Here is a 17,264-nt window from a genome sequence, read left to right on the forward strand (position 1 = left end):
CCACAAAAAACCTGAAACTTTGCATCCTCACACAAAGTACCTACCAGTTTTTTATTTTATATATATCTTAAAAATCGTTAAGGTATGTAGATCTGCTCACTATATATTTCTTATCTTGCACAGCCGAAGACAGTCCCGTTCTTACTTGTTTTTCTTTCGTATTGATCTTAAATTGCTGTATATGGTTATGGTATTTTCCCCGAAATGGTCATACAGTTAAACGAAAATGTCCTAAATAGGCACAATATCAATTGAGGAAATGTCATAAGGTCAGTTGACATTTTGACCATTTGAAGTGGTCATACAACCATTGTATCATATGGCCATTTGAAGTACTCATAACGCCAATTGACCTTATGTCGTACCACTGGTTGCAATGCTGCTTTTCTGAAATGTTCATAAAGTTATCCCTTTTATTCTCAAGTAGCCCTAAGGTCAACTAAATTTACAACGGCGCTCCTTTTCGTATATTTTGGTTGTATTCAGTGAAAAATCAGACAAAGAACTAGTACAATGAGGTCCCCTCCGAGATAAGAGGAACTTATTAAATTAAAAGTTTAACGAAAGTTTAGAATAAAATATCGCGCAATTTTTTACCAGAAATTTTTCCCTGCGCTGCTACTTTTCCTAATTTGGTTTCATTGCAGTGCAAAATAGAATTGAATGCTGGAGTGGTTTAGATTTCTTTAAAATAAGAAAAACATATTCCACTCAAAGTCTAGCCAATCCTACAGAAAGTTTTTGCTTTTGCGGTGAACTTAAATAAATGTATGTATATGCTTATAGTCTTTTTTGCAAAATGGCCATAAGATCAAACGAAAAGTTCCTAAATGGACATAAAGTCAAATTAAGAACAGTTTGAAAGTCAATTGACCTAACTACCTTTTGAAGTGGCCATAGGACAAGTCGATCTTGTGGCCATTTGGAAAGGTCATAACATCAATTGAACTTTTGGCCATTGTCCTTATGTCTTCCCACCACTTTAGATACTTTAGAAAGCCATATTTTTGTAAATTGTATTCCACACTTCGTGTGATTTAACAGTGAACAAGCTTTTCTTTTGCCATACTTTATATAAAAGTTGTTATCTTTTCTATATAATATTTTTTGCACAGAGTAGAGGCTGAAGCGGGTTGGGCTAGTATGTCACTATCCACATACTGAATATATTTTTAACAACAATACAAAATAACTCGGATTTCTTAACAGGTTCAATTATAATTTTGTTTTAATTTATTGTGTTAACCAAATAATCCTTAAACTAAAATTGAACGCGAAATAATAAAATATGTATTTATTTATTTAAATAACAATTTTGTTGAGTAAATATTTGCCGTTAGCAAAGAAGTTTTATTTAATATAAATAGCGCAATGATTTTTATACTCAGCGTGCTTTGCACACAGAGTATATTAACTTTGATTGGATAACGGTTGGTTGTACAGGTATAAAGGAATCGAGATAGATATAGACTTCCATATATCAAAATCATCAGGATCGAAAAAAAATTGGATTGAGCCATGTCCGTCCGTCCATCCGTCTGTCCGTTAACACGATAACTTAAGTAAATATTAAGATATCTTCACCAAGTTTGGTACACGAGCTTATCTGAACCCAGAATAGATTGGTATTTAAAATGAGAGAAATCGGATGATAACCACACCCACTTTTTATATATATAACATTTTGGACAACACAAAAAACCTGGTTATTTAGTAAATAATACACCTAGAATATTGAAATTTCATCTGTTGACTGATATTGAGACTCTTGATAAAAATTTGTAAACAATTTTTAAAATGGGCGTGGCACCGCCCGCTTGTGATAAAATCAATTTTACAAATATTATTAATCATAAATCAAAAATCGTTAAACCTATCGTAACAAAATTCGGCTGAGAGGTTGCATTTACTATAACTTTGAAGAAAAAGTAACGAAATCGGTTAAAGCCACGCCCACCTTTATATAAAAGATTTTTAAAAGGGTCGTGGACGAATAAAATGAGCTATATCTTTGCAAAAAAAGACCTTTATATCAATATTATTTCATTTCCCAAGTGGATTTATAACAATAAATAGGAAAAACTTCAAATTTAAAAAATGGGTGTGCCACCGCCCCTTTTATGACCAAGCAATTTTCTATGTTTCGGGAGCCATAACTCGAAGAAAAATTAACATATTGTAATGAAATTGTGAACATATATTTTCCTCATAGCAGAAAATAGTTCTAGTAAAAATGGACGGGATCAGTTAAAGACTACGGTAACTTAGATGTAAAACAAGTTTAAAGGTCGTAGACTAGAATAATAAGCTATAACTTAGCAAAAAATAGTTTTAAATCAATGATATTTCACTTATCAAATTTTATTGTAAGAGGAAATGGGGAGACATTTTTTTTTAAACAGGCGGTGCCACGTGTTATGTATAAAAGTAATTTATCTGAAATGAAATGTACAATTGAAGCTCACGCTGAGTATATAATGTTCGGTTACACCCGAACTTAAACACCTTTACTTGTTTAAATATAAATTGATTTTTTGGTTGATATCTATAAGCAAATCAATGACACAAATATACAAGCGAAGACTCGAGGGAGTTCAAGGCCAATCGATAAAGTTATAATTATATTTATTTAATTAATAATAATAATTTTTATATTTAGATTGACGGAAACACAATTGGTTTGGTTAACTTGTAAGTATTTGCACCCACACCCAGAAATTTTGGAAAATTTTTCTTAGCTTATTTCACCCCAGCAGTGATCTACATATGTATATAGAAATGAAAATCGCGCACTATGGGCCACCTAACCGGTTCTGAACCTTCCCAGAAGCATTTTTCCTTTTATCTGATGTTGCATGGCCAAAACTCAGTTTTAAAAAACTACCTGCAATAGAAGAGCCTGTAATCTTCATAGGGTAGAGCATAATTATTTTGTATATAAAGGGTCACCTAAAACGAGTCATTCAAAAAAACCCTATGTATGCCATACTCCCCAGTTCTTATTGACTCCGAGTGTGTTGATTCATCCCTGCCTGAACAACCAATGACTCTCTGCGCCAGCATTGAATGAACCGACCAATTCCGCTAAGCAGACTATCCAAAGACGTTCCAAATGAGTGTACCTCGTAGGTATGTTGACGCGGAGATAGAGAAAGTAATGACAACGCCTTCTTTCGAATACGCTTCTCAAGCAGTTTATCCAGACATTTCAGCAAGAACGACATCACATTAAAAGGACTAAAGCATTTTTTCGTACTTTGGGATTAAATACAATTAGATCAACTATTGGACTTTTTTACATAACACAAGCCAATACAAAGGACCCTATGTAAGCATTTCTGAGATTAAGTACTCAGAGTGCAATATGTGGGATGCCAATAGAACTGGACGACCTGAAACTGCTTACTTTGAATTTGTGATTCTCACATTTTCGCTCCCTATTATCGGGGAGTAAATACGGTTTCATCACCTAATTTTCTAGGAAATGAGGCTCTAAAAAATTAATGGGTCTCACTCCACGTTTCAGTGAAGGAGTGAACCTGGATTTTTACTGTCGGTGTCAGTGTTAAAAGTTAACGCTTGAATGCACCCAGTCACTTGCCATTTGCATGTAATGTGAGGCACGCAATGTAATCCCACAACATAAACACCCGATGCATCAGTAACATACAACGTAGTATTGGTCCCAGTGATTAAGACTGTTGTGGGATAGAGTTTTTCATTCTTTCCCTGTATGCAACGGTTGTCAGCTTTCATCACTGGATAATACATTTTTCTGAAAAATAACGAAATTGTTGCTGTCGTGGTGCGATGGCCGACTACACCGAAGGTTTATGTCCCGCAAAACAACACGAAATCACTTAAAAAGTTGTTTTCTAAACGGGTTCACCGATCAGGAGTTGTTTGGCAAAAACACCGAGGTATTTCTGTCATGAAAAACTTTTCCGCAAAAACACATTTGCTTTGCAGATGCAAATTGGAACAAAAGCTAGGCCTAAATCTGGCCCGAAGTATATGGCGCGTAATATTTTAGAATAGGTCTGGACTCATGCTGAATCAGTCTTGGAATGATGTACAAGGCTTTCCGAAATCCGGAAATGATTTCAAAACAGTCGCGGAACTATCGTTATGATTTCCGAGTGGATTTTGGATTCGTCCACATTGCAACAACATATTGAAACTATCCCAATAGAGTTACGGAAAAATATAGAAATTAAACCAAACTAGTCCTGGAACGACTTACCTAAATTATCCCAAAAATAGTTCCAAAATAAGCCCAAGGCAATACACAAAGTGCTCCAGAGTGATCTCGTAACAGTGTGGAAATTATCTATAAAAGATCCCAAATGTATCCCTAGCCCAACTATGTACAAAGTTTAGAAGTGAAAGTCTGGATCCCTCCAAGCCGTCATCTCCATTTCAGGTCTGCCATCATATTCTCTATTTAGTGGCTTCACTTGTATGTATGTATATTTGTTTGTAACTCTATATTTTAAAAGAACTAAAAAACACGCTTTAAAAAAATATCGAACTAAAAAGTTAAAAATAATTTTCAAAATAAGTTTAAAACAATAATGAACGAAAAATACTGGTATTATTGTGAAAAAAGTATGGGCGCTTTGTGCCTTATTTTTCGCGCTCTCATTCAATTCGAGATCTTACTTACTTACTTACTTACTTAATTGGCGCTTAACTGTCTAAACGGTTATGGCCGTCCAACAATGCCCGCCAGTCGCTCCTTCGCTCCGCCAACCGGCGCCAATTGGTCACACCAAGGGAGTTTAAATTGTTTTCCACCTGGTCCTTCCAACTGAGTGGGGGCCGCCCTCTACCTCTGCTTCCATAGGCGGGTTCCGATAGAAACACTTTCTTGGCCGGAGCATCATCTTTCATTCGCATAATATGGCATAGCCAGCGCAGCCGCTGCGTTTTAATTCGCTGGATTATGTTGATGTCTGCGTATAGCTCGTACAGCTCATCATTAAATCTTCTTCGGTACTCGCCATCGCCAATGCGTAAAGGTCCATAAATCTTTCGAAGAACTTTTCTCTCGAACACTCCCAAAGCCGCTTCATCTTTCATCTGCTGTTGTCATGGTACATGCTTCTGCCCCATATAGCAGGACGGGTACGATAAGTGACTTGTGACAGTGGCATTCGATTTAGTTTTTCCCATGAATAAGTTTATACTTTTTAACTCAGCTCTACATTCATACATACTCTTCTATCTTATTTAGTTTTCAGTACTTACCATAGCTTACTAAGTTAACTCAAAACTTGCAATTCATTTATGTTTATATCCATAACAATGAGTGTTTTAAGCTTACTATCAGCTCTACGCAAATTACAAATTTAATTAGCTTGCATTTGAATGTTTAGAGATTGTCTTAAGCTCTTCGCCTTTGGCCTTCTCAGGTTTTTTATGACCGCTCATATTACATTGTTTTATACATCCCTTCCAAAAAACTGTTTATAATAACAGCACAAAAAAGATAAGTAAAAATAGCTAAAAGTTATACAACAACGTTCTTTTAAAAAAAAATATTTCGTCATTTGTGATCTTTAACAGTGCTGGTCAAACCTGCCCAAAACTAAAATGTGCTAACTACTCAATCTTGATTACAAAGTTGTTAAGTTTGTTAATTGAAAAATGACTTACTCGCTTACCATTGAGTATAAATTAACAAGTATGTATGAAATACGTGCCAAATGGACCGGATTAACAAGTAGGCAGAATAGATAGTTGCCTGGGGCCCCCGATTTTAGGGGGCCAGAAAAATAAAAAATACTTCTAAAATTTTCTTACAAACATAGAATTCTACAAAGTGAAATAAAAATGTAATCAGAACTGAAAATAATGTTTACTCATTCAAAAGGTGACTACCGACGAATTAGACAAGGTTCCTAAAAAGGACATTTCCGACTCATTTGACAAATTGTATTAGCGTGCAAAGAAGTGTATCGAAGTAAAAGGAGAGTATATTGAATAATAGGTTAGGTTAGGTTGAACTGGCCGGTCCATAAGGACCTCACATAGACTGAATAAGTCCGTAGTGTTACCAGAAGTTGTTGTAGTGTTTTTAACGACCAAACGACTGAAAAACCCTATCAAAAACCAGGACCTATGTTATAATATAACTCCGCCCTCTTGGCAAATACTAGAAGCTTCCTAGGACTTAAGCCATTTGCTGCTTCTAGATCTGACAGCTGTATCACTCCTAATAGCTAGAGTCTTAGCCTGGCAAGCGCAGGGCACGAGCACAGAACGTGCTCGATCGTTTCCTCCTCCAGCCCGCACTTCCTACATCTGCTATCACTGACCAAGCCTAATTTAAAGGCATGTGACGCCAGAAGGCAGTGTCCAGTCAGAATACCCGTCATGAGTCTACAGTCCTCTCTTTTTAATGATAGAAGCAACTTTGTTAGTCTAACGTTGTAAGACCTACACATAATTTTCGACACTCTACAGCCCCGCGCTTGAACCCACGTCTTTCCTGCTTGGTCGATCATGTGCACCTCTCACCTTCGCTTAATCTCGCCCAATCTAATTAAGACATCTGCGGAGCAAGCTTCAAGGGATGCGCCCTTTTTAGCTAGTTAGTCCGCTTTTTCATTCCCATCTATTCCCATATGCCCTGGGACCCAATATGTTTATTTATTTATTTATTACGACTCTTAGAGCCTAGATCAACACTTAAAAATATTATTGCTTTAATTAACAATATGTACTATGTATGAGATTGACCTTGAATTTGTATTTGAATTTGAAACATGAATTTGAATTTGTTATTGAAACATGTAACACAAATCTATTCGAATCCTAATATTTATTTTATATTCATTGACTTCGCGTGAGCATATAATCTTTTCTTAAATAAGTTATTATCACAATTCTTAATATTTGCAGGTAATTCGTTGAAACATTTTAACCCTTTGTAAAAAGGGTAATTAGGTAATTTAAAATCATTTCTCTGCCTCGTATTTCTGTCATGAACCTCGTAGTTAAATTTAATATTTATTTTTAGACAATCAGGAAAATTTCCGGTTTTTATGTTGTATATAAACTTCATACTGTGGAAAAATATTTGCTGTTTTACGCTCATCCAATTCAAACTTTGTAGCATATCTTTAATGGGGGTATCAAAACGTTTACCTAATATAAAGCGCATAGCTTTATTCTGCATTTTTTGTAGTTTATCAATTTGCGAATCTTTCAAGATAAAAAAAATAGTAGAATAATATATGAAGTACGACTCAATTATGGATCTATATACTTTTGCTTTATAATAACTATTCAAGTTTCTACAGGTTCTTTGAATGAAATAAATTTCTTTAGCTATTTTACCTGTTATATAATCAACATGGCCATCAACTTTTAGTTTACAATATATTTGAATGCCGAGATATTTAATCATCTGCACCGTTTAAATTTTAGTATTATTTATTTTAATAGTTTCAAAATGAGCAATATTTTTTCTTGTTATTACCATATATTTAGTTTTTTCAATATTAATTTTTAGTCTGTTACCACACAGCCAAATATAGAGAGCATCCAAATCACTTTGTAGTTTTTCTCTTATTTCATGTTCATTCCTACCATTTATGGAAATTAGTGCATCATCCGCGAATAGTTTTATGGTACTGAATTTCAATATAGACTTAATATCATTAATATAAATATTAAATAAAATTGGAGCTAACACAGAGCCTTGGGGTAAACCAATCTTAACGTGAACTTCGTCCGATCATGCTGAACCAATTATTGTTATTTGCTTACGATTTGTTAAGAAATTATCAAATCAGTCTAATTCAAGGTATTTAATACCAATGCTTGATAATTTTTCTAATAATATTTTCTGATCGATAGTTTCAAAGGCTCTTTTGAGATCAATGAAGACTGCAATGATCGACATTTTGTTATTAAGTTCTTCTTTCCATTCAGCTATAACTATGTTTAAAGCTGTTTCGCAAGAATGATTTTGTCGAAATCCTGACTGTTGAGGAAAAGTACCTAATTATTTTCTAAATATTGAACTAATTGATTTTTAACTACCAGCTCTAAAATTTTCTCATCACTGGACAAAGTATTTATTGGTATCAGCTCCTCTGCTTTAATAGTATTTGCAACTTTTTCTATTGGGACTATAGCCGAGGTTTTCCAAATGGTTGGAAATATGCAACTGCTTAAACTCATTTATAATTTGAGCGTAGAAGTAACCTAAATATGGTATTACGTCTCTCACAACACCATCTGATAACAATTTTTTTCCACCTCTTTTGGCTTTAAATTTACTGACAATTTTTACGACGTCGTCCGTGCTAACTTGGTCAAATTTAAAGACACAATTAGTTAGACTAGGTAATTGGCATCTCTATCAAATACTTCTATATTACTACAAATGTCTTGGATGCTATCTACAAAATATTTATTTAAATTGTTGGCAATTTCCGATTCATTATCATGTATTAAACCATTTATTACTATTTTCTTGATAGATGTAGTTTCATTTCCCACACTTCTGGCCTGTTTCAAATGTTTCCACATCATTTTACTATCATAACTATTACTATTTATTTTATGTTCCATATATTTGATTTTTTTAATTTTGACAAGCTCTTTGTATTTTTTTAATGTTTCTGTACTCATCCCATTCTCCTGAATATTTATTCATATTGGCTAACTCATTGTCATACCATTTATTCATTAATTTTAATTGAACTACTTTTTTATAAGTTAGATTTTGCATAACTCTCAAAATATTGGTATTAATGATAGAAACTTTATTATCCAAATTAACTCTGTCAAAATTGCTAAAATCACATATGCGCAATTGATTTGTAAGTGATTCAATATTATAGTACTCCCATGACGTAATTTTTATAGGGCTCCTCATTCTAAATTTAGGGCTTATTTTTATCTTAAATTGTATTGTTTCATGATCGGAAATTTGGTGATCGTCTAACCTTTCACACACTATGACTTTAGTATTCGAAAAAAGTAAATCAATTTTTGTTTTGGATACCTCGGTTATACGAGTATCAAAATCAACTGTTTGATACATACAGTATGATTTAAAAAGTTCAACTAGTTGTATGCTATACGTTGACATATTATTTAAGTTATATTAAAATCGCCTACAAGAAATAACAGACAGCTCACTAGTACTACCTAAGACGGTACGTAAGTAGTTTATGAAATCTGCATCGCTTGTGCTCGGTGAGTGATAAACCACACCGATTTGCCACTTTGGATTAAAATGCTTCAATTTAATAAAAATACACCACATGTTTTTAGCTATTGCTTTATTACACTTAATGCTATATTCGATGGATTCATGCACAAACACCAGAACACCACCAGTATGCCTACTATATGAATCACATCTGACTAGGTTATAAGTTTGTATGCTCAACTCAACTCAACTAATTTCAATCAGTCTTTCCAATTCTACTTTGTTCCCTAAAATACTATTTATATTGAGATATAGACAATGATGTATGCTTCTCCCTGTCCCGATTCTCTTCAGGGACTGCTTACACTCTAACATGCATTTAGATGCTGTGCTATGCGAGATTATTGCCTTAATTGCTGCTTGACTGTCAATATAAAAGCTAACACGATTGCAGTTTAGGCTATTTTCTTCCGGGGTTTCTACTGCTTTGGTTACGGCTACTAGTTCCGCTTGGAAAACGCTACAGTAATCCGGCAGCCTGCAGGATCTGTTTATTTCCGGATCAGCACAGTATACCGCAGACCCTACTCCTTCCACTATTTTGGAACCATCTGTCTACACATGTATAGCCTCGTCCGCCATTTGAACACCCTTGCGCCAACCGTCCACCTATATTGTGGCCTTAAGATCGCCCTCGAAGCGCAGATAGGGAATCAGGTAGTCTGTTCGTCTTGTGATTGATGACGCTATACTACTATGGCCGTAGGATCGGCGCTCAAGTTGCCCCGAGGCACCGAGCCTGGTTGCAGTTGTTAACGCTATGTTCTTTGCTACCAGGTCTACAGGCGAAATGTACAGAATGGCATACAGTGCAGCTATCGGGGTTGTCTTCAGGGCTCCCGTAATGCTAAGCATTGATAGTCTGCATACCCCCTCTAATTTTTTGAGGTATGTTGTTTTTGTGTGTCTTTCCGACAAACAAGAACTCCATAGTATAGAAAAGGGCTAACAATCGCTGTAAAAACCCAATAAGAAAGAGAGGGCGATAAGCCCCACGTACACCGCAACATTCTTTTACATGCACAAAGTGCCGTTGAAGCCTTCTTCACCCTCTCCTCCACGTTGAGCTTCCATGACAGCTTACTCTCTAGGATGATTCCTAAATATTTTCTGCAAGGGTTCTCCTGTAGGGTCTCCCCTTCCAACTTAGGCCTGATCCAATTTGAGGCCTATTTCTAATTATCTCAAAATGTACACTGGTTATTTTTATTTTGAAAAATTTCGGTTATTTTTGGAACAGACGGTGTAGAAGCCTTCAACTCTATTTTGACTGCTATGCGTTCAGTGAGTAAGTCATTGCAAAGTGAAAAAGCAGATTTGCAAACGTGTGCTTTTTGTACGGATCGTTAGAAGAAAGTTTAGTTTCATTCATTTATACAGAAATCGTAAAACGTACTCGTCGTAGGAAAAAACAACCCAATGACGGAAATGCTCCAGAAGTAGAATTTTCGCCTCGCGATGATTTTAAGACAAAAGGTTTCTTGAAATCATCGACAATCTTCACAGTGAAAGTATATGGAAATTTGAGACAGATTTGCATTTCTCGTCAACTTTTCTCTAAGTGATGAAGACCTCCACGAAGCTATAAATAACTTAGTTATTTTTTATTCTACAAATTTGGAAGAATTTTTCATTGAAACAATTACGTGAACTCCAAATACACTGATGCACAAAAAACTCGTAGCCGTTTCTATAAGATTCTAATGGAAGATCAATTAGCCGATGTATTTTCTAACACAGAAATAGCTCTTCGAATTTTTTTAACATTAATGATCACAAATTGTGCTGCCGAACGGTCCTTCTCGCAATTAAAAAGAATCAAAGCTGCTAAAAGAGTTACAACCGATTTATTGAACAAATCGATATTGAGGATATACATATTTGATAGATTTGCAGAAAAAATGTAGAAAATGACATGTTTAAAATGTAGATAGTAATTTCATTGATATTATTACATTGTGACATTAAAATTTTTATGAAAGAAAAGAGTTTGTATTTTTTAATCGAAAAAAGAAGGGAAAGGTCGTAAAAAAAGGGCCCCAAATTGATGGTTGCCTAGAGCACCGCTGAGGGTTAATCCGGCCCTGGTGCCGAAGCATATGTTTAGAGTAATGGCCACGTCAGAATGAGCTTTTTCATATCGATGCGTTCAACGCAAACTTATGCATGACAGTAACATCGTCACAATCACGCAAGATGTTGTATTTGTATATATAAGGGAACTTCAGACTTAGCAATTGAAACTTATTTCAAATTTCTCGAAGCACTTTTGTACACGTTCCCACTATAAAAAAAACAACAACTAACATATTTTGCCTCCCATTCTTTTGTTTAAATGCAGTTTTTAATTGTGAAAAACGCTAGAAATGTACCAAAGAGTGGAAAAAATAATTTCACTTGCAAATTGTGAGAGAACTAATAAGTTGAAGATTTGCCAACTTTTGTATGTCAGAGGGCGATACGGTCGCTTTCTGTCGTTCTTCATAAAAACATGTGCACTCTACTCATCATGCATAAGATTGGGTTGAACGCATCTATATGAAAATGTTGATTGGGACGCGGCCATAATGGTTCGTAGATAAAATATAAAAATTATTTTAACAAATAAAAATTTAATTTAAAGTAAATGAAATAAAATGACATTAACAAAATTACAAATATGAAATGAAAGAAATTAATTCAAAATTAGCAAGCCCATAATTTTATAAAAAAGCTAGGAAGAATTAAACTTGAAAATTTTATTGAGTCATAATTAATAACAACGCTTTATTATATTTTAAGCTATAAAATATAAATAAATATTGCGTTCTCGCCGAATTACAAGTTTTGGCTAACAGAGGACTGATATGCAAGAAAAGAGAAATATTAAATTTTTTTTATTTGCGTGCCTACTAATGAATTTTTAAAAATTTATTACATGTAAATAGACATGTGACATGTTAATAAACATCAATAAATTTTAAATGGAATTTACAAAAAGCGTAAAAATTTTAAAACGTGTTTGATATTTACTAAATTTTCCATTGTGGATAAGACAAGCATAAACGTCAAATGAACAAATCGACACGATCACCTGATTTTCAAAGATACTATCGTGGTCTCGTCTTGCGTCTCTTTCTATCACCTGCTGAAAAAATCAGGCCATTTTACAGAAAATGTGTCTTTGATTTTATTTTAAACAAGATGGATAGTCCTTTTACGCCTCAAATACTCTCACGATTTAAATTTCTATATGGCAATAATTTATTCCGAGGATAAGAAAGGAATACAGCGATTATATGCCAAGGATTTTTTGAAATCAGTTTGACCTTCATTGAGTGGAAGTAATGGGATTTTAATTTCGGGAAAAAATGTGGTACCCTCGCTCTTATTGTGAATTACTTGGATTGAATTTGTTGGTAATTTACTTTGCTTACTCATACAAAAGTTCCGAAGATGACAGATAAATGGTAATTGCTTTGAAGGTAAAACGCAATTTTTTAACATGGAACTACGTTTTTGTGAGGCGATGTTCATAACGTGACTATAGAGTCTGTCATTCTGTCGCTGCAATCCGATGAGTTTAAAAATGCACAGAAGTGAGCTAACGAGGCACCATAATATACTGATCTCTTAGTTCTAAGGAATCCGGTGTTTATTTTCAGGAATAACCATAAGCAGTTATGAGGTGGGCTTTATCGAAAGCTGAGGTAGCACTCAGTCAATCCAGGGTCGAGTAGAGGTCCCACGAACCCCCACTTAATAAGAACACAGTATTTATATGTTAATGACGAATGCACCCGCACACACACGGCTTGAAGGGTGGAGAGGGCAGCAGCTTTCCGTACCCAGACAATGGTTGGAGTGAGATGGCCTGACGTAGCAGTGCGTGGTTGGCGGAGTAGGTGAAGATGGGTAGGAATGGCGTTTTCCTCGGCAGGTACAAGTTAGGAGCTCAGCCAATAGCAGCGGCGGCGAATTGGCACAGCAACAGCCGGACGGCGAAGTGGCAGCGCTGGTGACAACAGGGCGATGGAGCGCGTACCATTGGCTTGGCCAGGGCGAGGTGTCGGTCCGAATGTTCTGCTTTATTACCTTTTTACGGAGGGTTACCAGTAGTGGCTGTCGATGGTGGCCTTCCTATGATGACGCTGTCTCAGTGGCGGCGGCGAGGGGGACCTGCGAGGAATGAATCTAGTTAGTTCCGGCTCGCTAGCTGGACACCACAGCCTCCATGCCCGCACGATGGCAGGGCTGGGTGCGGAGTTGTACCAGCTGGATCTATAGTGCACCCTGGCGGCACAGCGGTAACCCATTTAGCTGGTGAATCGGTCTACGGCCGGAGTCGCGGCGGAGGGAAAAAGGGCCGGGTGGTCGTAAGGCGGGGACCCCCCTCGCTTAGCTTGGGCCCGGACGAGAAAACCTTAACGGCGCGATCCGTTGCCCCCGCAAGCGGATGGGAACCCGTTCCATGACGGTTCCCCTTTCCACTCCGGTGGTAAGATTAGCTCACTCGCTGGGTAGTTAGTGCTGACTCGCTAGCTGGGTACCACCGCCTCCATGCCTGCACGATGGCAGGGGTGGAAGCGGAGTTGTACCAGCCGGAACTTTGTGGGCTGAGGGGAAGTGCACCTTGGCGGCACAGTGGTAGCCCCTTTAGCCGACGAATCACTCTACTGCCGGAGCCAGGACTGAGGGGAAGGGGTCGGTTGGCCGAACGGCGTCGAGCCCTCACTCTCTTTGCTGGGGCACGGACGAGATAACCTTAAAGGCGCCATCCATGGCTCCCGCAAGCGAAGGGTGACCAATGCCGTGGCGGCACTCCCCTTTCCCTCTGGAAGTGGGATTGGCTCGTTTGCCGTGTTCGCACACTACAGTAAGGTGCCGGAGACCGGTGCACCAGCTCTGTCCTTGCCGGTTCGTAGGCTGCGAGGAGAATCTGGTCCCGAAGGCACCACGCCACGCAGCTTTAGAACCAGGTCGGCTGGAGCCTTGGCTCAGGAGAAGGGTTGGGGTAGCAATAAGGCGGCGAGAAAATATTTAGAAAATATTTAAAAGATTTTTATTTTCAATAATTCTTTTACATTTTCTTGTCAAATCTATTACTTTCTGCCACAAATTTCTATACGATAGTGAACGTATGTCGCAATACCAATATAGTCGGTCTTACGATCAGTAGCGTAAACTTTTTCAATACGATTGCCGATGCGATCACGGAAAACATGATTCGGGCCCAGAAATACTTTTTCCAGAAAAGAAAACTTTTTTACTTTAGAGAAATTTCTCATTTTTATTTAAACCCGCATTTTTAGCACTTGTCACTTTTTGCAATTCAATCTCAAAATTTTGAGGGTGTGTTGACTAATCAAAATTCGGAATCAGCGCCCCAAAATACATACATATAAATACATTGTTCTAGGTAAATGAACAGTGCAATTTGTTTGCTGAGGTTAATGACCACCGCATTTGTGGTAGCAGAACTTAGGTTGTCCGCTTGTCAAACGTATATGTTTATAGGGATCAGAGATCAGTTGTATTTTGTTGTTTTATTCTTTGATTTATTAATTTTATATTTTCGAGGTCTTAAAATCTGGAAGGCGTTGAACTCGTCTTAGAAGCGTCATTTAATATACACAATAACATCATTTAAATAATTTTGCCAAATTAATTATAAATCTAACTGCTTATTCTATTTACTATAATTTTTGCTCTTCTCATTCCCCTTAATTCTCAAGGCGCGATAAACAATCAATCGAATGGTTTCTGCCAAATTGCTCTGTTGATAATATTATATGACGAAACCAATTTAGTATTTTTCACTAACAGTTTCAAAGCTTCTACACTTGTATCTACATACATATATAAACAAATACTGTTTGACTAATAACTTAGAAAATATTCTAACCTATTAACGTACAACCAAATTGTGTGTTTATTTACGTGTGTTTATATTAAATTTTCATTCGGCTATGAAATCATTTCTAAAAAAAAACAATACCAACACTATAAACTGGATTTACAATTTTTTTCTAAGTATGCTGACCAAGGTTAAATTGAAGCCTGTGCAAAATTGTGTTCCTTTTTTATTTTTTTATACATCTTGAGATTTAAATAAATTACCGGACATTGGCTGGTTCTATGGATCTACGTGTCTGATATATGACGTACATGAGTGTGGGGTTTATAATTTACTAAACCTATTTTTACTTCCTTGTACGTGCATATTAAATTAATAGCGAATCATTTAACAACTTGCAAAATTTTATAAAAAACTGAAAACAAAAACAAATATAAACGAAGATGCACATTGAATAAATTTTGCTATATTCTTTTGCTGTGAAAAGCTGCTATGATAATTTGTCTGTTAGAGCTCGGATTTATTTTTGTTTATTTTCTCTGACATAATGCAGAACTCTGCGTTTTGGTTCTGTGCTATTTAGCACAAATTTTTAATTCTCTGTTTAAACTTTTCATGCCTGTAACTCTTTGTTTTGATTCATTAATGCTTTCAAGAAATTAGCGCCCAAATATTATTAACAGCCTTTTGGTTGAATGCTTGAGCGAAGGGTTGCCAATATTTATTTCTTTGAGTGTGAATTTGATATTTTTGTGATATTAGTTTTTATAATTAATACAATTTATTAGTAACTTAAGTCTTATAATCAACACTAGTTTACAAAGTACGCTTTAACTTCATTCAAAAAGTAGCTCGCATGTTTGCGCGCAAATTTTAGTGCAAATTACTAAATTTTGAATTTGATTTTTGAGTAGCTAGACCCGTGTCGAATAAATAACTCAAATATTCAGTATAGCAAATTTGTTTTATTTACGCTACTTTGGTAGTCGTACTTCACAATTGTAATACTCTCGTACTTCACAAATAGCGTGCTAAAATCTAACGGACTTATTATTCCTCAGCTTTCGCTAATTTTATTCTCTCAGTTAGTTTGTTCGCCTATTTCTCCTATGGTCTAGACTTTTCGAGAATCGCCTACTCGCATAGTTATATCTCAGAGATGCTTATTTAGCTACATATATACATGTATGCATTTCCCCTCTTAGCTGCTGCTTACATGTATGTAAGTGAAACATTCTCTTCGGTGCATGGATGGAGATATTTAGAAAATTCATACAGAACAGGGGGAGACTTGTTGCAGGGATGGAGATATTTAGAAAATTCACACAGAACAGGGGGAGACTTGTGGTCGATTCTTTAATAACTTCTTATTGAGTTAAAACTTTAAACCATCCATTTATTATACCGAGAAATTACACAAAATGAGACAAAATATCCGCTAGGTGGCTCACGGTCCAAATAATTTGAGAATTTATACTGCGTTCGGATTATTAGGAACAGTTTTAAGGGTTTGTTTAAGCGACTTAAACTATGAACATTTTTCGTTCGTTTGTTTCAGTAGCCATTGAGTGTGCTTGTAATTCTCAACTGGTTAGTGAAATATTCTAAAGACATAGTTTGAGTTTTTTAATTAAAACCGAGGTTCTTCGGATGGTGTGCTAATACATCAGAGCCCAGTGCTCGCCTCCATATCACACTTTGAAGGGTTCTTCAAATAGAAGATGAGGTGGCTCATTAGAGCGAAACCTCAGAGTACCCAACGCTCGCCCCAAATTAAATAAATAGAGGTTCTTCGGATGGTGTGCTAATACATCAGAGCCCAGTGCTCGCCTCCATATCACACTTTGAAAGGGTTCTTCAAATAGAAGATGAGGTGGCTCATTAGAGCGAAACCTCAGAGTGCCCAACGCTCGCCCCAAATTAAATAAATAGAGGGTTTTCTTGTAGAAAATTGGGTGCCAATACCTCAGATCCGTCCCGTGCTCGCCTCCATATCACATTTTAAAGGGTTCTTCAAATAGAGGATGAGGTGGCTCAGTAGAGCGAAGCCTCAGAGCCCCCAGTGCTCGCCCCCAAATTAAATAAATAAAAGGTGTACTGATGATATGCATCCTCCCATGACTTAAACACACCAATAACACTAAAACTACCCAACTTAATAAACTGAATCCCTTAAAATAAACACAGATAAGTAAA

General features: G+C 36.3%; 1 protein-coding gene across 1 annotated transcript in view; it reads right to left on the bottom strand.

The window, feature by feature from the left end:
* The window catches only part of tadr (torn and diminished rhabdomeres), an 88,089-nt gene extending 72,537 nt beyond the window's left edge, over positions 1 to 15,552 (bottom strand). The window contains exon 1 of the mRNA XM_067766862.1: positions 15,332 to 15,552. Within this exon, the coding sequence (XP_067622963.1) occupies positions 15,332 to 15,381 (50 nt within the window). The 5' untranslated portion in view covers positions 15,382 to 15,552. The remainder of the gene's footprint in view (positions 1 to 15,331) is intronic.
* Between the last annotated feature and the right edge of the window lie 1,712 nt (positions 15,553 to 17,264).

The sequence above is a fragment of the Eurosta solidaginis genome, chromosome 2 (assembly GCF_040869045.1).
Source record: "Eurosta solidaginis isolate ZX-2024a chromosome 2, ASM4086904v1, whole genome shotgun sequence".
NCBI classification, from domain to species: Eukaryota; Metazoa; Arthropoda; class Insecta; order Diptera; family Tephritidae; genus Eurosta; species Eurosta solidaginis.